Below are 22,215 nucleotides of genomic sequence, written 5' to 3' on the forward strand. Positions count from 1 at the left end.
GGCCTGGAGTTGCCCATCCCTGGTCTAGGATGAGGCAGAAAACATCCATGAGTACATCAGGAAGATGGCCACAACCGACTGAATACCTCAGGCAGCAGAAACCCGAGAAGGATGAAGACCAAGGAGAAGAACCATCATGGAAGGACAGGCCCCTGCATGGTCTGTTCCACCAGCAGACAGAGGAAGTGGCTGACATCCAGAAATCCTACCAAGCACTGAGCACAAGATCCATAGAGGCTGGGGTCTATCACACCAGGCAAGACCCCAGGTGCAGGCTGTGTAAAGATGCCCCAGAGACAATCCAGCACATAACAGCAGGGTGCAAGATGCTAGCAGGCAAGGCATACATGGAACGCCATAACCAAGTGGCCGGCATAGTGTACAGGAACATCTGTGCCGAGTATAACCTGGAAGTCCCGAGGTCAAAATGGGAGATGCCCCCAAGGGTGATGGAGAATGACTGAGCTAAGATCCTGTGGGACTTCCAGATACAGACGGACAAAATGGTGGTGGCTAACCAACCAGACATAGTGGTGGTAGACAAACCTGAGAAGACGGCCGTAGTGATCGATGTAGCCCTTCCGAATGACAGCAACATCAGGAAGAAGGAACACGAGAAGCTCGAGAAATACCAAGGGCTCAGAGAAGAGCTTGAGTAGATGTGGAGGGTGAAGGTGACGGTGGTCCCAGTGGTAATCGGAGCACTAGGTGCAGTGACTCCCAAGCTAGGCGAGTGGCTCCAGCAGATCCTGGGAACAACAGTTGAGATCTCTGTCCAGAAGAGCGCAGTCCTAGGAACAGCTAAGATACTGCGCAGGACCCTCAAGCTCCCAGGCCTCTGGTAGAGGACCCGAGCTTGAAGGATAGACCGCCCACAGGGGCGAGTGGGGAATTTTTTTTATATATATATGTATACACATACACATATATATATACATGCGTATATACATATGTATATACGCGTGTGTATATACGTATACGCATGTGTATATATGTGTGTATATACATATACGTGTGTGTATACATATATATACGTATACGTGTATATATAAAATTATTTGTATGCTTCTGTGAATTTAATCTTTTTGCGTCGAGATAATTGAAGATTTAGGATAAAGGAAGTTTGCGTCCTGTGTTACTGATGGGGTGACAGGATGATTAGAACCACAGAGGGGAGGACACAGTTTTGGTTTAATTGTAAAATGATAAATTAGCCATAAAAACACAACTTTATTTGGGCTGTTTTTGTGGAAATCATTTAACAAATGGCATTGATGAAATTTGCTTTTAAAGCTGTAATCAGAGTCACTTTTAAGTCTATCAAAGTTACAATGCAAAAAAAAGGTCACGGTTTAACCAAAGTTCATTATTGACGCTGACAGTGATTTATTTTAATATTGTATATTGCAGTCCTTCTAGGTGAGAACCATGTTGGATTGCATTAATATAGAGCCGGCAGATTGGGAAGAACATGAAAACTGAAACAGGAGAGAGTGTTTCTGCAGATTTATCCAGAGAATGAGACTCTCAGCACTTTGCTTGTAATAAGGTTCATTCATTTATGTAGAACTTGTAGCATCTTACTGACAAATGAAACCATTTCAACCAGCTGAACTGGTTGAAATAGAGTTAATATAAATACCTGTCAGTGTTGGGGATTTATGTAGTGCTTTGTTGTTTGTTTATGAGCCGATACCTCGGTTTCCTCATGTCTCCAAAATTGCTTTGTCTTCACCTTAGAAAATTTGGATAAATTGAATGCAGTGCACAGATGTTCATACATTCAAGTTGGTCAGCGCTGATCAAGTGCTGGATTTTGGTTTCATTGAAAACTGACTTTTGCAACACAGAGGAACTATACCACCGTTTTGAAAATAGAAACTGAGGTCAAAGACCATATGAATTCATCCTCAACCTGGATTCACTCACAGACATACACAGATCGTTACCCAGCGCAGACACTAGATGGTGCACCAAGACAGTAAAAATCTTTTTCTCCCTCAGGTTCATATCTCATAAGAAGGAACAGTTTTATTTTTGTGCCACATGTTTTATTAATAAATATAGGATGGATCTAAGTGCTCAGTAGTGTTCCTGATAATTTATTGACCTGATATGTGGAATAACTGACCATTTTATTCTTGTCAACTTGTCTGAAAACAGGAAAAATACAATCTTGCTTCCTCCCTCCTCATGTTCTTCCAGTCTCATCACTCCTATTTCAGCTTTTTCCACTTGTTCTCATTTTCTTTTACTGTTCTTGTTCTTTGCTTCCTCCTTTGTATTTTCCCACGTTTTCTCCCACTCTGTTGCACTTTCTCCTCTCCTCCACTATCCCTCTGTCCTCTTTCGTTCCTCTCATACATTTTGTAGCTTTTATTTTATTACCAATTCTGCATACTGCACACTCACTGCTGAAGTGGGACACAGCATGGTTAAATATAGCAGTAATGCAATAATAAAATATGTTTACTACACTATTTTTATGGATAGAAAACTACTCAGGACAAGGAGATGTGATAACCCAGTAGGCCTGGATTATATATATATTAAAAAATCTATCTTAATGACTAACAGAGCCCTTGCATGGATATTTATTGAACATTTATCATTTATATTATTCAGTGATTTATTTAAAATGTACTTATTGTAAATTCCTGTGTTAAAAAAGTTAAAAACTATATTGACTTATATTCAAAATCTGTATGTAATCATTTGTATCATCTATGACATTTAAGAAATATTAGCTGAAGTTGAACTAGGGCCAGGTCGTACTTTTGTGTAATATCAATTTCTACCAAAAGAGGGTGGGGTGAGTCAATAGAGCATTCGGAGCCAAATCCAGTACCTTCACTGTCCCATATCCATTCCAGATCAAATAAACAATTTTCCTGCTTCTTGTGACAGCAATGGACAGCTACTACAGAAAGTATAAATAAGTGAAGCCACCATGGAAGTGATCCAAACCTGCATTCTTTCTAATAACCAGCAGGGGGAGATGCCACTGGTTCCAGAAGGACTCCCAGCTGTATGCAAGTCTAAAATGTCTCTTGTCTGCTTTGCTCACTGCGGTAAACACTTTCATAATGAATGTACTTGCTCAATCACCAGTTTCAGGTCAAAATGAATAAAACATAAAGTTCAGTCTATAAATTATGGTCATCATTAGAGTCAGAATGGATGATTATTCAGGGTGTGTGGTGTTCTCAGTTTCACAGTCCATCTCTCTTGTTTCAAAACACCAAGTCTCCTACTGTGAAAATACTGAATTCAAGGCTTCATAACAAGACATCACTAAACATTAGATAAAGGCCAAAGTGACAAATTCTAGCCTTTGTACTGTGTATGGAAACTACACTAAGAACTTTTCTCATTTCATAACTGAAACGTCCTCCTGTCAGTGACCCTCATCTCTTTTGTCTTTCGTCCTCCTATCTGTGATTTGTAAATCAATCTCACCGCTTCATGTTTGAAGAATATTGAAAATAATGGCAAGCTTCCTCTATCCCGGATGACAAAGCAGGCTTGCTAGAGGCATTATCATCAAGGATGGACAGATAGATTCTTTGCACAAGTAGTTTTACGTTCAGTGTATAAAGGAAGCACAGACCTTGGTGGGAGAAGGGCTCTTTAAAGAACTTGTCTTTTTTTACTCATAGGTTGTTTCTTTTATTTAAGCTCATCAAACTTACTGCACTTACCTTCACTGTTTCAGGGTGCTATTAAAAATAGGCATGACGTCTCACAACATTACAGCATGTAATGAATTTAATTAAAAGTGGCCATAAGTTCTGAGATCATAAAACACAGCAGTAGTTGGACTATAAAAAAACATTCATAAACAATGTGTGATGCTGTGTTGTTGAACGTCATATTTAATTGGCATTGATCACAGGGAAGGATTCTCATTTTGATGAATGCATCAGTCCTCATGCCACTTCCTCATATCCTTGTTGCCAGTTTGGGAAATTTTAGTGTAATGGTTTACACATTTACCTAACAAGCAAAAAAAAAAAAGTCCCTCCAGTTTTTGAGTCATTGTGAGAATAACAATTGTCACCGCAGTTTAAGTAGAAATAATCAGTAATGGAATAGATTTGGGGGAATGTACAACAAAGTAGAAAAACTTGAGGGACAAATATGTATACACCCGATAAAATCCAACCACGTCAAAGAGCAAGGATCCAGGAGGGAAAAAAGTCCAACATTTTATTTTTCTATCAGCTGGTACCACATACAAAACACCGGGGCACAAACACACGGAAATGACTGTATAACGCAAGTATAAATTCTAGCAATGACGTCGGCCACTTACATAAGTTACATGTCAGACTCTAAAAAGATTAACTGCAGAAGTCTAAATCAGGCATTTGGGATTAGCTGGAAGCAGCTTTATAAACGTGGTAAAACTCTGCCCCCTGATGGTGAAGGTTTTAATTACATTCTGCCAAGGTTAATTACAAAAAGTACCTTTAAGAAGTACTTCATATTAGTTTCTTATTCTTCACACTTTTCAGAAACTGGAACTAACTTATTTTTATTTATGATAATCTGCTAGTTTTCCACATTGGTTATTATCGATAAACTCAAACTTGAATAACTTGGCTGAGCAGAAACTGCAAAATTCAAAAGTATGCAACTGATAAACAATAATCTATCAGAGCAAGGAAACAAGCAAATGCATGCCTACATCTTTCCCCAGTCAATGCCTGTCATGCTGATCTAACTGATCATTCTCCCTTTGTTTTCTCTCAGTTTTCTCCTCTCTTCTTCCTCCTCGTTATTTTGTTTCGGGCTCTTCTTTAGTGGAGTAGTTGCGGATGTCGCCAGGTGGAGCTCCATGCTCTCCCAGTCAAACCTTCAGGAGGGTCCAGGACTCCCTCAGCGAAACACACACACACACACACACACACACACACACACACGTATACAATAACATGCTCGCGCACACCAGCGCACGCGCTTACGGCTGTCAGGCGTGTCAGAGAAGCGCTCGCGCTTCTTTGAGTTGAAGGAGCGAGAGTGAGGGCGAGCTTGTAGTCGGTGCTTTACAGTGAGCGGGACCAGGCACGCTGCTGCCGTGTCAGTGAGTGGAGGCTGGCTCCGAGTCCGCTTCTTTCACTTCTTTTCTCGCTTCTGTGAAATGGACTTCTGACAGCAGCCGGGCTGCGGGCGCCGCCGGTTCCTCCTGACCGGAAAATGAAGCGACTCTGTCGGAGGCTGGCGGTGGCCGTGGCAGTGCTGGTGTGGCTGGGAGCGCTGGTTTACCTGCTGGTGTTGAGCCGGAGGAGGTTGCCGGAGCTCAGTCCAGGAGCGGGAGCAGGGGGAGGAGGAGTAGCAGGAGAGACAACCTACAACCAGGTGAAGTAAAAATATGACCTGCTGTGTACGCGTGGTGGACTTAAGCGGGACGTCTGCGGAGCTCGGGGCAGTCGCACTAGTTTTAGCAGCATCATGAACCCAAATCCCGAGTGAAGGAGTTTCTGAAACAGACAAGGAAACGGGAAAAAAAAAGTTGTAAAGAATTGCTCCAATATGAGAAAGTCCTTTTTGACATTAATCTTAAGTAAAGCAATCAAATTGTCAGAAAAAAAAATCTAGTGAAGTTTAATGATGGGGGAAAAGTGTTTACTCTTTGTAATTACCTCCGGTGGACCTAAACATCACTAATGAGCTCTTCCAATCGTTGCACTTTCTCTTAATGTATTTTAAGGTGAATTCTTGACCTGTAAAATACTTTGGACATGCAGTGGACTAAAAACAAGACTAAAACATCTAAAAGGTGAGATGAGAGCAAATGCCACCAAAGATCCCAACTTTCTTCTGATTGCTTTTCTTGACTTGACTCCCAGAGGAAATGCTGTCTGCTGTGTTACAAGTTAAAAACTTTTATTTTTCAGTAGATTTATTATCAGTGAAAAATCAGTTTTCTAATCCTACAGTATTTTTATCAGAGCAACTCAGTAAATTGTGAGGTAATACTCAGTTTGTCATTTTAAATTTCATTCATTTTTTTAATGCAGTGTTGCACGCTCAGTATCCACTATCAGAGCTCTTATCATTGTTTAATTCAGTTATCAGATTGCAGTGGTTCCTTTGAAGATAATTGGGTTCAATTTCGACCCAGCTTGATACCCATGCCCTGCGCTCACTGCAGGACGTCTGTTATGCAAAAGACCCGCAACATGTTCACTGTAGCTGGGGGTATAAGCATATTGATCCTGTCTCTCTTACCTTGTTAAACAGAGCTGCCAGCGCACACATGCACACCATGTAGGAATCGTGTAACAGCCCAACTGAATGGTAAATGGCCTGTATTTGTATAGCGCTTTACTTAGTCCCTATGGACCCCAAAGCGCTTTACACGACATTCAGTCATCCACACATTCACACACACATTCACACACTGGTGATGGCAAGCTACATTGTAGCCACAGTTGCCCTGGGGCGGACTGACAGAGGTGAGGCTGCCAGACACTGGCGCCACCGGGCCCTCTGACCACCACCAGTAGGCAACGGGTGAAGTGCCTTGCCCAAGGACACAACGACCGAGACTGTTGGAGCCGGGGCTCGAACTGGCAACCTTCCGATTACAAGACGAACTGCCAACTCTTGAGCCACGATCGACCGAATGTCCGTAAGAATATGGTGAGATTGTCATACGTGGTATAAACCACATAATTAGCAGGGATACTGTATGAATTTATCAAGAAAAGATTATCTATGCTTTAGATAAATTGTAGCTGACCTTTGTAAAGAGTGTTCTGGGTCAGGAATTTGTTTTGTTGTGAGGCACAACAGGTAAAATGCATCCGCTTCAATGTACTTTACCTGAATAAATCTAATGAATAGGGATCCAAGATGCAAGATTTTTAGATGGAAGTACCACTCCAGCGTGTATGTGCAGGGCATTTCTGTGTGAGGACTGCTACATATTCAGCATCTCCACCACACGCTGGGACTCAGCGGTCTGTGTCAAAGGAACATGTGTTTATAGAAACTGCAAAAAATACAAAAAATAAATTCTGCATATGAAGTAGGAAAGATCTCTCATAAGCTGTTGTGTTCCTTGTGCTTTTCTGAAATTAATATGCATGTACTCGAATCACATTATTTGTTCTTCAACACCAGCGTACAGACCTCTGACCTCCCCGAGGCCCTTGTTAATGTTTGCTTGTTGCTAAAGTGCACACTAAGCACTGAATAAAGGCTTTCAGGAAGTTCTGAGTACACAGCAGAAACCGACGTTGCAGTTAGACCACCTGCAGTGTGCGTTTATTTTTGTGAGTGTATGTGTGATCTGTTACAGTGCAGTGAATTTAGAGCTAGTGTAAAAGCTGCTTCACAGGAATTCCATTCTTCACATCATCCTATATATACAGAATAGACTTACACTTCTGCGTCAGCTCTATGTCGTAACTTATGCCATAACCGGAACCCTATTTTAACCCTACGCTGCAACCTTCTACCTGGTGTGCACCTCCCGAGAAACATAATGCGGGTTGATGCATAACAGAATAACTCGAATACTGTGGAAAGTTGTTGTGTAGGAATAAAAGGAGTTTCCAGTTACTATGAAAGTTACGACGTAGGATAAATCAAGCTTTAGGCTTCTCTGAAACCTGCAACCAGCTTTTCAATGGAGGCCTACAGCAGCAGGTATTGAACCGAAGTGAGCTTAGCCTGCAAGCAGGTCTGAATATTGAGTCAGGAGGCTGGGCTCAAATGCAGACTTTGCGATTTAGACGTAGTGAGAGAAAAGTTTTATTCCTGTTCACCAGAAGATGATGTTCTTCTGAATGAGAGGACCTAAAATGGTCCAAGCCCATAATTTTATTTGACTGTACTGTAGTGGCTCTGATTGATTCTAAATTAGAAAGAAATCTTATTTGTCCTGTACTGGGCCCTCAGCTCATCCTCTGTCTGAAAAAGAGCTGTTTTAACTCCATCTTTCTCCCTTTAATCCAACTTTATTTTGATTGGGTGCCCTTCTTAAACAGGAGGTTTGAACAGCAGGTGCGTGTGCTTGACTGCATGCACGTATTGAGTATTATAGAGTAGCATGCTCTGTCTGCGTGGGCAGAAAGGTTCGCAGACTGAATCAAAAGCAGGAAGATAAATCAGCATTCGTGACAGTCTTACTCACCTTGTCACTCTACCGTGACTGTAGATTTCTACATTTGTTTGATAGAATACTAAAAAGATCAGGAAAGCAAAACCACAGTGCTAACAAAGGGTGTGCACTGAAGTCAGAGTATAAAATTTGGAGCAAAGTATGTATATTGCACTCCTTGGGGCTTAAAAAGTTGGAGTGGTTCATCAGATGACCTGGGAAACTCATCTCTTATAAGATACTAGAGATGTTTTCAAATGTCCATTTGATATATAGCGCACTACATATCAGTCAGCAGTTTTATAGCGCTGATTGAAATCTCAGCTGTAAATTTCATTCTCTATGTTATGTTCTACAAAAATCGCCACATGAGACAGCAAGAAGTGGGTTACAGGCGCTTTATTGTATATTCATCGAAGGGGACCGCCGCCTCGCTATCTGTTAAAGAAATGTGATGTGGTGTGCTAATGTGATTTTCTTACCTGTTGAGAGGGGAGCATAATACTCCTTGGATGTCTCAGCGGTGCGGTGGCTTGTTTCCTCCCCTGCCTTAGCAGTAGGATTAAAAAAACGAAATTATGCAAGACACCTACAAGAAACTTATTTGAGACTTTTCAGTCTAAACTGTAAATATGTTGGAGACGTGTTATTAAGTAGCATCCTTATGAAACCTTTGCACACAAGCAATAAGAGTGAAGCTGCTGCTGTTAAAAAAACAAACTGTTATTACGTTGCATTTGGCTGTGCTTCGAAGGGGTTTAAAATGCATATACTGGAGATACAGTTACAGCAGCCCTTTCCTTCTTTTGCTCTTGTAGGTGGATTTGGTTCAGCTGAAGTACGCTGTAAATAAAGTTTGCACAGATGGTGTGTGGATTAGACTTTTTTTATTTTAAGAATACAGAGTCGTACGTCAGTCAAAATGTGTGTGTATACCCAAAAACTGTGTTACATTGCACCATATAGAGGATGAAAGTATAAGCCGACTGCTGTCAGATTTGAAAGACAAACTGTCTCACCCTGTGAGATGATGGATGGACTATCTAGGGACACCTGGGGAACAGCTGGGCAGATGGGTGATGATGGTCAGGTGATGTGCCTCTGCATTGACCTTCAGAGTTGAAGTGACTGAAGTGGCAAATCATGTGTTTGTGCACAACTAGATCATGAAGAAGGACGGCCTGGCAGAGATGAGTTAAGCTAACTCAGTAATGATCAAAGTGATTATGCTGAAGAAGAGAAACCCTTAAGCAGCTGACTTCCAAAGCGATTGTAATTTTTGACAATAATTTATGTAGAACGTCATTAAAAAGACTCATTAACAATAATGTAAAGTCGGGAACAATATGAATCGTCTTAATTTTGAGGCGTGCCTTAATTTTGTGTGAATAGGGAGGTGTTTTCAAACTGCTGATAATTCATGCAATGAAGCTTAATCTACTGTTGCTCTCATTGTAAGTTGACCTGGATAAGATTCTCAGCTAAATGCCTCAAATCTGAAATCTGAAATGTAATTAAACTACTTCAGTTGGAGGGATAGAAACAGCTGCAACCACTTTAGCCTATCAAAAGAAGAGGAAAAAAAGAGTGTCTTGTCTTGCCTTGTGTGGACTTGTTCGGTAAGCTGTGAGCCTACAAGCTAATGAGAGAATCGCTGTTCATTCAGCAGAACAGTGTGCGTGTGTGTGTGTGTGTGTGTGTGTGTGTGTAAAAATGAATGTATCATTTTCAAGTCAGGACACACATGCTGAAATGCAGCTCGGCTAATACCCAGCCAGATACAGACTTGCCAACTTAATCCTACAGTTTTTCACACCCAGTGTAAATCTGTAGGTACAGATTTGCCTGGTATCATCATTACCATGCACACAGTCTGCTTGTATCATAAGAAAAGAAGAATATATTTGGCTCTTTCTAGTGCCGTGGTGTATTATCCAAATGCAAGTTTAAACAGGAGCACTAGAGAAGTGATACAGTCTTAATTAGAGAGAAAAACATTTGGAATCAAACCAAATGTATCTATAAAAAAACAGGAAACTTGTCTGAGGAATTTTGCTCAACAGAAACTTCTTAGTTTTAAATTCCTAATTCAGTGTAAAATCCTTTTGTGCAATATTTGATGATACACTCTGCTAGCTGTCCCATTAAGCTTAAAATATTCTTTCTGTTTGTCCATGCAAAATGATCTTGTCTATCCACATCCACACCCCTGAGTTCATGCAAGCTGTCAATGTGCATGTGAAATTTGACTGTGCAGACTATGTGACTGAGAAATGAGGGTGTGCACGTTTGCTGTCACATTAGAATAAAAATAAGAGAGTCACCTCCTCACAACTGGGAACAGTTGGTGAGTACTCAGGGATTACATTGAATATTTCTTTACATTTAGTGACTGAATGTAAGTAATTGCAGCGATATGTTGGTTGCAAAGACATTGAGAATATAATTACTTATAAACCTCTTGGTGACCAATTTTGTTTGCAACATAATTGCACAGGTAATACAGTGGAAGGCAACTTGTCTTCAGATATTCACGGTCCAACTAGAACTGCCTGCAATCATTCTCAGACAGACTGGCAAAGGTTTGCAAATAACTGCTGATTCATTAATACAGATTGCCAACATGTGCCAATCAATCTCACTTAGTCTTTGCTGAAAAGTACAACAATTTCTAATCTCTGAGCTCTGGCTAGACTCTAAATATAAGTAGTTATTATGAATTTCTGGGTTTGGCAACAGATTTGTCATTACTGATATATCACAAATAATTGTTATATTGCAACAAAGAGATGGCATTTAATTGACAATTCGTGCCCATCCAGTCTGAGACTGATGGCAGTCTGACTCCATCTTATTGCAGACAGTAACTGTCTGCAAGTCGTCACAGACCTGGAGCCCAACTTCAAAGCAAACATTTCAAATGCATTGAGATTTTAAGTTTATTACGCATGATCGCAGTAATTTTGGTTGTGGCATGGTCTCCAATCACTGTTTCTCTCTTTTTTGTGACTGTAGCTTTATGTTTGTATATATGTATGTTTGACTAGTCTTTGCACATTATGTTTTTTTTCTTTTTTGTTGTTGTTGACCGAATGCTCAGTTAATATAATAATTTTCCTTTCTTTTTGTTCTTTTTTACACTCGTTTGAATTAGTCTAAATTTGCTTGTAGCTGTTTCAATGTTAGCAAACGGTGCTTGTTTTTGTGTGAATGAATGCAGTCTCAAGGCGTGTGTTTGGCATTCAGAACTACAAACTCCACCCTGATCGTTTCTGGTTTATCACGAATTCCACTGCAGAAGCAGGAATGTTTGTGGGGCAGGAATTGCGACACAAAAAAACAAGGTTCATGCTGTAGAAATGCAAGCTAATCTCACGAATTCTTGAAAGGATATAGGAGATGGACAATACGTCACACTTCTGGAACTTTATCCTTTCTGTTTATGAAAAAATCTTAATCCTAGTTGCACTTTGGAAATTGAACAAGCAAGATTCCTCACAAACATGTATGTTCCTGTGGTAATGAAACATGCATGCAATCACGTACTGCTTACATAGGGTCGTATCCTTGTTGTTGACCTAATTACACTGTAAGTATATTATTGACACGGTTGATCAAAGGTGTGTCTCTGCAGAGGTGTGTAAATGGTAGGCAGGTAACATTTACACACCTCCAACATTTGAAAACAATCAGCAGGTAGCCATTTTTTAATCAGAAGGAACCTTTAAGCTACATGTCTGTGGCTGCTAAAAAACATATTAATTTTTTTAGTACATGCCAAGCATTTGTGTGTGAGCGTATGCCAGGACAGAGGATGTGTCTTTTGTCAGCAATGCTTGTGCTGATGAGTACTATTCAAATGCTAATGCAGAATTCCCACTCCTCACTGGATTAGCCTGCACTCCTGTTTACCTAGCATGACTACTTCCTGTACAAGGAAGGATACTCCTGTACTCTGTGCACACACAGAGAAATGCTTATATGCAGAATCACACCCTCATCTATATGCGCGCACAAGAAAACTGGTATTTCTTGCGGGATCCCACACATGGACACACACATACACACTGAGAGAGCTTTTGGAGAGCCTTTGAAGCAGCATGGTTGGAGTGTGCCTGTGTCCTCGGGCAGGTTGGCAGGGGGTCTTTATGGAGTTTCTGCCTTCAGAAATCCAAACATGAGAGGAAACAATCTGTTGGTTCTTTGAATACTGAAGGACACTGCCTCACTGTGTGCCTCTCTCTTTCTCTCTCTCTGGTGGAGGAATGTCAAGTGTCTCAGGGCAAGATGTTGATCAGATCTGGACCAGACAGAAATTATTTCTGTATGCAGTACATTATTCATTGAATTCATTATTTCACAGAGGATTCTCTCTTTAAATGATGAACACAATGGCACTGAAACCATGTGTCTAACAGAGTTAGCGCTGGTGCTTCCTGACACTTTACAAATGCACCACTGCTAATGCACTGTTAGTTTGCTCTGTTTAACCTGTGCTCTCTTCAACTACCACACCTCAGAAACTTTAGAGCCTATGTAAAGTATAGTTAACGATTTGTTAAAAAAATTATACATGTTAGCAAATGATTGAAGAAAAGGTTTTATTAAATTGTTGAGGTGGCCATTGAACCGTTTTTGCCAGCTTTGCCCTAATTGTGCAAATTTGTCTTCGCTGATCTCTGATGGCAGAAGTTCCATACAGCGTAGTCTGTTTTTACATGATTGATTGACATTATATTGATCAAGTGACGAAAAGATGGTGTAATTGTCTGAAGCATTAGACTGATTAAAAGTTAAGAATCACCATGTGCACCCACCTTAGTAGTGACCAATTTTTAAGGATAATCTGCCGTTACTTTTGAACAGGGGCCAAACCAACTACCTCCTTCCACTCCTGTCCTGCCAACATCTGGTTGGTCTCATCCAGTCTAATGTGTGTTGTTATTCTTCAGTTGCTCCATTCATGGATCATTAGAGCAGCTTATTCACCTCCAGCTCACCCTATCCCTAGCATACTGTTTTCTCACACTAACCCTGTGCATTTCCTCTCTCACTACATTCGCAAATCTCCTCTGTCGTCTTCCTCTTTTCATCTTGGCTGGCAGCTCCATCTTCAACATCATTTGTCCGTTATATCCACATCCCTCCTCTGCACATGTCCAAACCAATTCAGTCGTGACTCTCTAATTTTGTCTCCAAACTGCTCAACCTGACCTGTCCCTCTGATCTGCTTATTTCTAATCTTACCATCTTGTAAACCCTCCCTTTCACTCCTACCTCTATCCTTCTCTCACAAATCACTCCCAATACTTGTCTCCACCCACTCCACCCTCCCTGGACTCTCCTTCACCTCTCCAGTGCTTGTCTGTTCCTTATTAAAACTTCACCTGCACTACCTCCACTCCTTGCGTCTTACAGCTGCCTCCTTTTTTGCACACATGTATTCTGTGTGGCTTCTATTGACTTTTGCTGCTCTTCTCTCCAGAGCATACCTCCACCTCTCCAGGCTTTATTCCACCTGCTCCTGATGCTCAATACAGATCAATGTCATCTGCAAACATCACAATCGACTGATGCAGTGATGAAAGAACTCAGTATTAGTGCATATTGTGATTTTTTTCTTTTGTCCCTAACTCATGGTTCAACCAATCACACAACTAGAATGCAAGATTGCTTAGTTCAGTATATAAAGTGACAGAGTGCTGTGAGAGTATTAACCCTGCTGCTTCAAGTTCCCTTGTTTTGTTTTTTGCACGAATCCCAAATCCCAAAATCCCAAATAGTAGCCCTTTTTAAAATTAAAAAATAAATAAATAAAGGAAAAAAACTTAATTAATGGATTAATGGTTGATACTACACACTGTAGTGCTCTATGCATGTAGAAGAACTTAAAATACAATATACATTTTCACAATATTCTTCTTCATAGCATCATTTTTAAAACAGTCATCAATTTCTTAGCTTATTGCAATGTTTTTTGTGGAAATCTCTCTTACAATTTGACTTCTGTCTCAGTTTCTCTCTTTTCTTTCTCGAGAAAACAAGATCGATGCTCCAGTCACTGTGCTCGTTGCGTGTATCACAACGCCCAATCGCGCCACAATGGCACAAGGCACACTCACACACAATACTGTACACTACACTAAATAACACAAGAGCACACATACATAAACTGCATGCACACGCACAGTTGAAATTATTCATTTCCCTGTCATATGAAATGCAGTTATTGTTCCTTTCTCCTTCCCTCTCCCTATCAGGAGGCATTCACATGGACAAGAGGAGAGGGAAATGAGTTTTCAGAGCGGCTATAACCAGCTCCCAGGGAGGGAATAATAATAATAATGTTTTATATGAAGCACTCAGTTCAGCAGGGCCCACAGGTTGGCTAACTAGACTGGCCTCTGGCACTGGAGGACTCATTTGTGAAACACACTTACCACTGTGGAAATGAACCTAACTGAGGTTCAACAGCTACAGCGGCTGATATATCACTAAAGTTATGTCGCAGCTTTGTGATTTTCATGATGTTGGTTTGGAGAAATGCCAAACAATCAACCAGTTAAGTGTTTATCTTTTGACTGGTATTGATGGTAGGGATAAAAGGGCACCAGTTTAAGCTTTTAAACCATATGTTAATTGAAATTTGTCATGTGTTTGAGTAGGTTCAGAGTTTCCTAACATGTTTTTTCCCTGACATGTCATAGTGTTATGTTGTCATAACATAGACTTAGTGTTATTTTTTTTACAATAAAATATTATAAAATATGATTATATTGTGGCCATGTTTCTCAGTTTTCCCATGTCTGTATCATAATTAGAAATGTGAAGCTAAATATTTGCAGACATCACCCGGCAGAGATCCATGTCAGAAAGCTAATGTGCCAAGCAGTCAGACTGGACATGTGGTGGTTTGGTGTAAATCAGTTCCCATGTTTCTGTTTTGTGTTTAGTATACTGATTCATATTCTATTCTATTTGTTTCATATCAAAGCAAATGTAGGTTTAAAAAATCTGAGATATCAAACAAAACAGACGGGAATGTTGCTGTGAAGTCTTTACTGTACAGCAGCTGTGGGAAATATATACTTACCCTGCGAGGCTTGGTCACTGAAGGCCATATGTGTTTTTAGGGAAGGTGGAGTATTGCAAAGGTAGAAAAACAGTGGTATCGAAGCGCTGGCAATTCTGAAACTCTGGAAAGAATTCATTTACAATTTGTGATTTGGATTAACTGAAGTTGGGGGGGGGATCCATCTGTTATTTCATTTTTTTGTGAATATCAACAACAGAATATTGTTTATTTAATCATATCTAATTAAAATTTCGTTATTTGGTGCAGTTTCTATGTTTCCCCCAATAATTGTCAGAACCTTCAGAAGTTAATTTTCATTTCAAATTTTGACATTTTAGCTTTTTGCTTTGAAAAGTTTTTTTTTTTTCTTCCAGCAAGAATTGCAACTTTTTTACTTGTTTAGCAGAAATGGTACAAAGAAATATTGTTACATAAGCATTCACATGTAACAAATGCAATGTGCAGTATTTAAGCCATGTGGCCCTAATTTCAACCCTTTATCTCTCTCACCCACAAAAACGACATCTGATGACCTCGCCTGTACCCTTAATTACCGTAGTTTTCGGGTCATAAGCCGCTACTTTTTTCCCACACTGTGAACACTGCGGCTTATACTGACGTGCGGCTAATGCAGATTTTTTTTTTATGCGGCCAAAAACATTTTGCCTGGTAACAGTAGACCAATAAAATTGACAAGTAGTATGTATACGGTATATATTTTTACCGGTTGTTAAGGGATGTTGTAATGTTGTTTGTGCACTGTTCCGTAAAAAAACATAAGCAACGTAATTTGTTTGTTACTGATACGTACGTTTACTTAAAGGTAGCCGTGTTACAGGCGCTGTTCGAGGAAAAAAAAGCATTTGCAGTATGTATTTTTGTATGTTACCATAACGTTTATGTTACCATGTTTATGTTACCTTACGGATTAAATTAAACGTTAAACGTGTAATATTTCTGTGTAAATATCTGATATTACAAGTGAAACGCATACGGCTTAAAATCCAGTGCGGCCTGTACAAGTACAAAATTGATTTTCTTTCTAAAATTAGAGCATGTGGCTTTTAATCAGGTGCGCTCTGTAGTCCGGGATTTACGGTACGTGTTTTTGACACCACAGGATATTTTAATAAAGATGTGCATAGTTTCCGGGTTTTTCCAAGGGTAGCTGCGTAGGCAGAGGTAACCCTCACTAACTTCTGATGCAAACCCAGCAGGCCTTAAATATGACCGAAACTGCTCAGTTCAGAAAAGAGCTTTAAGGGATATTCCTAGTATGCTTTCAGGGGGTAAAGAGTCAATTTGGAGGGCCTTTTTACAATATAGAACTTCACCCTTTACTGTATATACATATTCTTCACATCATAAAGTGTTGATTTAAATTTCTATTGGTGTGATGTTTTGAATAAATCTCTCTCAGAAACTGTTCTTTACCTAATTACATTTCCAACGAATGCACATTTTACTCATGTACATGTATCTGACAGCTTCAACTAATGTTTGTTTTTTTTAACTTACAATTTTTCACTGACTACATAGTCTTCACTTCAGAGGTTATTGGACAGCAGCTTTGAGCTAAATTAGCATTTGATCAGATGTTATACAAAGAAACCATACAATTCCTGAAATGAGAAGCATGTTTCTCTCAACAGCACAAGAAAGGGCATTTAGCATTTTCCCCTCCTAATTCCTTCCTACTTTATAAATGATTCAAAGCTTCAAAAAAAGGAAAAAAAAGCAAGAATCAGCATAAATTGGATTTTTTCTTTTTTTAGATGGGGATGCGGTATAATCAAGCATCTTTGACTGCAAAATTATCCATGTACTCTGTATGTGTGTGTGTGTGTGTGTGTCTGTGTTTCTCTTACACACACAAACATACAGATAAACAGAGGCTGGGAAAGGCTCGAAGGTTTGATTATGTCATCATGCAGGCTCAGCAGGACAGTGTCAGTAAATCATAACTTTACATGTACCGACATTTCATTTATAATTCATATGATGGTCATGTAGGCGTCAGTTTGGGTTCCGCTTTGCGAGTGTGTCTCTTCACTTGTGCTACACATACTTGGGTTGTGTCTGTGTGTATCTGTGTGCAATGGAAATTAACTGTCACTGATAAGACATGCACCACTTTGTCGCGCTACACAACAGATGCCTTTGTGTGTGTTAGGGTTACGGTTTTGTGTGTGTGTGTGTGTTTCTGAAAAAGATGTTGCCATGGATTTAACTAATTTGGTTACTGTCGCTTCCACAATGACTTGACTTTTTAATGTAATATATAAATCAGGCTCTTGATTTCTTGTTTGAATATGGGGATTAGAGAACAAGATTCACACAGCTGTTGAAAGAACATGATGTCTTAATAATCAAGATAAACAAGTCGTATGTGTATGGCAAAAGGATTTTGAATAAATTACGACTGAAAAAGGTTCTAATTTTAAAACTTGAATTAAATATGATGTTAAACAAAAAACCTAGAAGGAACTTTTGCTACTTGGTAGCCCTGTTGGTAACACCTTCAGGTTGTTATTTTAAGATAAGACTGTAGATCTGAAGGACAACAGGGTGCTGAGCTTAATAATCACATGGATTTAAAACCTGTGTGGAAAGAATCATGAATCAGATTTGACAAGTTCTTAAAAAGTTTGGTTGCTTTCTAAAGTTTCATGACAGCAGAGCTTAATATATGGCTCAGTCCACAGTGATGCCACGATCAACATTTTGAACAGTGTACTTGAACAGATGCTTCAGAAACCATTATGCTTTCATAGAAATACGATTGGTATTGGTTGTTCTTGGTTTTGCTGTTTTGAAGTTTTGCTGTAAAGTGTATTTTGGCTTAGAGTTGGTTTTTTATTCTACAAATGTTGCTGTCTTTCCTGAAGACAACTTCATCCTGGGGTTGGATGTAACCTACCTCCACTTTCTTGGACTGGCACCAAAGATGATCCTCCTTATACCACTGTGACCTTAGTGGTAATTGTAATTAGAACCTGCAGCAGCTGGAGAACTGATCATTCATGATCAAGACAGGAACAGTCACGGGCACTGACTGGACAGCAGCTGTTACACAGTGCAAGGGAAATAAAATATTTGCAGAAAGAAACATTTAAGAAAACCTCTTCAGGGCACACAAGGATGCATGTACATACCTAAACACTAAATGTTTATTGAGGTTATATATTAAAGAAGTGCAACTATAACTTTTCCATTCTGGCCATGACAAAGAATTCTACATCAGCTGTACTTTTCACACATGGAAACTATGTCCCTGTTTTATTTTCAGTCTGTGGTTTTGTGTTTTTAGCCTGGCCTGCAGCTCCTAACCTTTTCTGAATAGCTAGTGTTGCACTGATCAGGAGGCATGCAGACACCTCTGTATTGTTAAATGAACACTATGTGTTACATATTTTTAGGCCAGAAAAAGCAGTACACAACGTAGGCCAGTCAAAACCCTTCATGGGTTACTGCAGTACCACATTATACCTTGATATTACGCTAACTGAGGTGTGCCAGATTAAACAGGATTGCATCTGGAAAATCAGTGGCAACAGGTGTTATGGAGTGATTAATCCAAATGTGAAATTTTGGATCAAATCCTCAGTATGTATGGAGGAAGTCAGGATAGAGGTACAACAATGAGTGTCTACAGCCATCTTTAAAACAAAGTAAAGGCTCTATCTCTGTTTAGGGTTGTATTTTAGCCTATTTTTATTGCCAACTTGTTGCTTTGTGGAATGTAACAGATTGGCAATGGCTTTGTTTTTTCAGCCTGATAATGATGCCAAACAGCACTGCCAGTGCAGTAAAAGCATACCTGGATAGTTTTTTGTTGTGCGTTTTTTCTTTTGGTCATGGATTGGCCTCCCCAGAGCCCAGACCTCAACATTACTTAAGTAGTGTTGGATCATCTCGACAGAGAATTGAACAAAAGACAGAAACATCCAAAGAAGAGCTTTGGATGTCCTTCAAGAACCCTGGAGAATGATTTCCAGTGAACGCTTAAGGAAATTACAAGAAAGCTCGTCTAGGAGAGTTCAGGCTGTGCTGAAAAATAAAGATGGCAATACTAAATATTGACTTTCAAGCTTTTTTCCTTAAGAAAATATAAAGAAATGAAGGATGGTTCATGACTTTTGCACAGTACTATATCCTCTGATATCCTGTGTTAAACTTGACTCCTGCCAGCAACCAGCTTATTTTGTGAATGTCAAATTAGCCTGAGTGAAAAAAGGTGTGTGTGTGTGTGTGTGTGTGTGGGAGGCAAAGGGAGAGAGTGTGTGTGTGAATAGGGCAGTAATTGTCTACTGCCATTTCTGTGAGTGTATATGTGTGTGTGCGTGTGTGCTGGTGCAAAAATTGTAATTCTCACCTTGATGCATGTAAGATTGAGCCATCAATCTAGTTTATAGAGAGCGGAGGGTAAAATGAGGATAAAGAGAGTGGGGGAGAAAGATAACAGAGAGGGAGAGTGAGGGAGAGAAGGAGGGGATACAAATGAAAGAGGAAAGTCAAAAACTAAGAGTCAAAGAGAGTGAGAACAAAGAAGGCTACAAAAAACGAAGAGCCAAACAGCAGCATTGACATAAAAGTCACAAAATCACAATATGAAAGAGAATAGAAAAGCTGATGAAGAATAAGAAAGATGGCACAAAAGGAGAGCGTGATGAAAAATGAGAAGGAAAAAATAAGAAAAGACAAAAAATGGGATATATTGAGAGGATGTGAGGTAAAGAGAGACAAATGGATCCGCAGAAAGAGCCAACACACACGCACACTTGCACACACAAACAATGAGAACAACAGTGAGCCGACAGGGAGCAAATTAACTGGTTTAAAGCAGACAGAGTACAAGCTGTTTTCACTGTCACCAGTCATTTGTGCTCAATGTGTCATTTCTCCACTCAGTGCCAGTTACAGTCGGCTTCTCCTGTCACTGCCTCTGTGCGAGCACAAGCTAGTATCAGTACTTACACAGCATTGTGCGGTGAGCCGTAGTATTTCATGCAAGAAGCCACCTAGCAGAGGACAGCCTTTCACGATGCTCATGCTTGCAAAGTTACAGCCATCATGTCTGGTGTATGTGTGATGATGTACAGTGCTGTGTGGACACAGCACAGTTTTACCGTGGAATAAATGTTGATTGAGCTGGAATATTATTATTATTTCTGTGACTCTACAACAGAAACTGAGTGCTGTGAAAACTGCTTACTGACTGGTTTGTGAAGTCCTCCATCGAAGCCTCAGCTTGATCACTTTGGCTGTTACCGTCTTGTTCTTTTGAAATGAGATGCAATAAGTGAGGGTTGGCTCCATTGTCAGGTAGCTGTAGACTAAATCATTCTTCTAGTTCATCGATGTTACTCTTAGTAGACTAAATATGTTGTACTGGGGGGAAATTGTAAATTAGTATTTGAGACCAAAATACATGTGTTGTGAATTTTTCTTCTGAGATCATAAATCAAGCAAAAAGTTGGGTGGTTTTCCTGTTGTGTAAAAATCTGAGTTGCTGCAGGCTGGCCTCTCGAAAGAATGTAGATTTAAGATATTGCTGCATGACACAACTTTTTAAAGCTCAAAGTTACAGTGCTGTGCAAAAGTCTTGAGCCATCTGTCATTTCTTTATATTTTTCTGGGAAATGGGCTGGAGTAAAACGTATGTGCAAACATACATGGGAATACAGTATATAAGGCAAAACAGTTTGTAATTTCTTTAGGTAGTCTTCAGGTAGAGTTAAAGCTCTTCTTTGGATGGATGGCTGCCTTTTAGTTTCTCTCAGATGATCCCACACTGCTTCAATAATGTTGAGGCCTGGGCTCTGGGGAAGCCAATCCGCGACTGATAGTTTTTCACTGTGTTCGGGATCACTGTCATGGTGAAAAATAAAGCTGTTGCCAATCAGTTTCCTCAGATTGTATTGTATGATGGATTTGAGAAAACCTTCAACACCACTGCTTGAAATACAGCAACAGGCCATAACAGAACCTCGCGTTAACTTCAGCCTCTTCACTCCTTTTTGTGCGCCCAGGTCCTTGAAGCTCCGCTCTGATTGCGTTAATGATCGTTGTTCTGGAGTGAAAATGTTTTCTTCGGTAAAGTCCAGCATTATTAAGTTTACTTTTAAGACTCCTTAAACTCATCTTTACACCATGCAAACTTAACATCGTGTCCACGATAACACCTGATGAACACCAATGAAGTGACCTTCATTGAAATATTGAATGCAGTACTGTAGGGTGTCTGATCCTGGTCTGTATCCTGCCGTCCACAGGAAGCACAAAAAGGAGTGAAGAGGCTGAAGCTAACGCCGCAAAACGGGCAGAACATTTTCCATTTATCTATGTAGTGCAGCGAGCACCGTCAGGGTAATAAATGTAACGAAGCGCTGTGAGGAGTTAGTTTCTAGACGTTTGTTGACATCCCACGTTTAGCTGCTGCTGCTTCTTCTGCCGCTAATTTAAAGGCGCTTTACCGCCACCTGCTGGGCTGGAGTGTGGACCATGACGGTTTTAAGGCCTGGATATTTTCTTAAGAAAATCCCAGTGACATTTAAAAACCTGAACATCATTATCTCACCCATACTCTTTTGTAAAATCTCTTCAAACATTAACTGAACAGTACTTCTCTGAAAAGCCCTCGTTTAGCTGACTACAAATCTGTACTACAAATATAGAGTAAGCCTAATTGCTGAGTCACTTCTGGTATTTCAGACAATCCCTTTCCGTCAAGAGCCACTTGTTAATTTGTTCCGGACTTGTTAAAGTGTTTTCTTAAATGTTATTTTGTTTTCAATTTTTTTATTTGTTTTTTTTTTTATGTAAAAGTGTTTTCGGAAATGTTAATTTTTTGTTGATGTTGTAAATGTAATTTGCACTTCCCAGCCACCGTTGTACAGACATTTGATGTAAAAATCTGCCAAACATGTGGAGCTACATGCTATGGTGATGTGTTATGAATAAGGGGGCATTTGAAAGGAGCTTCTTTTTCTTTGCCAAAGTGTCTGTTTTGTGTTGACACAAAACC

At 39.9% G+C, this 22,215-nt stretch overlaps 1 protein-coding gene across 1 annotated transcript in view; it reads left to right on the forward strand.

Annotated features, from left to right (window-relative positions):
- Positions 1 to 4,962: 4,962 nt before the first annotated feature.
- Positions 4,963 to 22,215, forward strand: part of galnt14 (UDP-N-acetyl-alpha-D-galactosamine:polypeptide N-acetylgalactosaminyltransferase 14 (GalNAc-T14)) — a 217,264-nt gene continuing 200,011 nt past the window's right edge. Inside the window, exon 1 of the mRNA XM_006793525.3 lies at positions 4,963 to 5,361. Coding sequence (XP_006793588.1) covers positions 5,200 to 5,361 — 162 coding nt within the window. The 5' untranslated portion in view covers positions 4,963 to 5,199. The remainder of the gene's footprint in view (positions 5,362 to 22,215) is intronic.

Source organism: Neolamprologus brichardi, chromosome 15, assembly GCF_056152115.1.
Source record: "Neolamprologus brichardi isolate AB-2024 chromosome 15, ASM5615211v1, whole genome shotgun sequence".
NCBI classification, from domain to species: Eukaryota; Metazoa; Chordata; class Actinopteri; order Cichliformes; family Cichlidae; genus Neolamprologus; species Neolamprologus brichardi.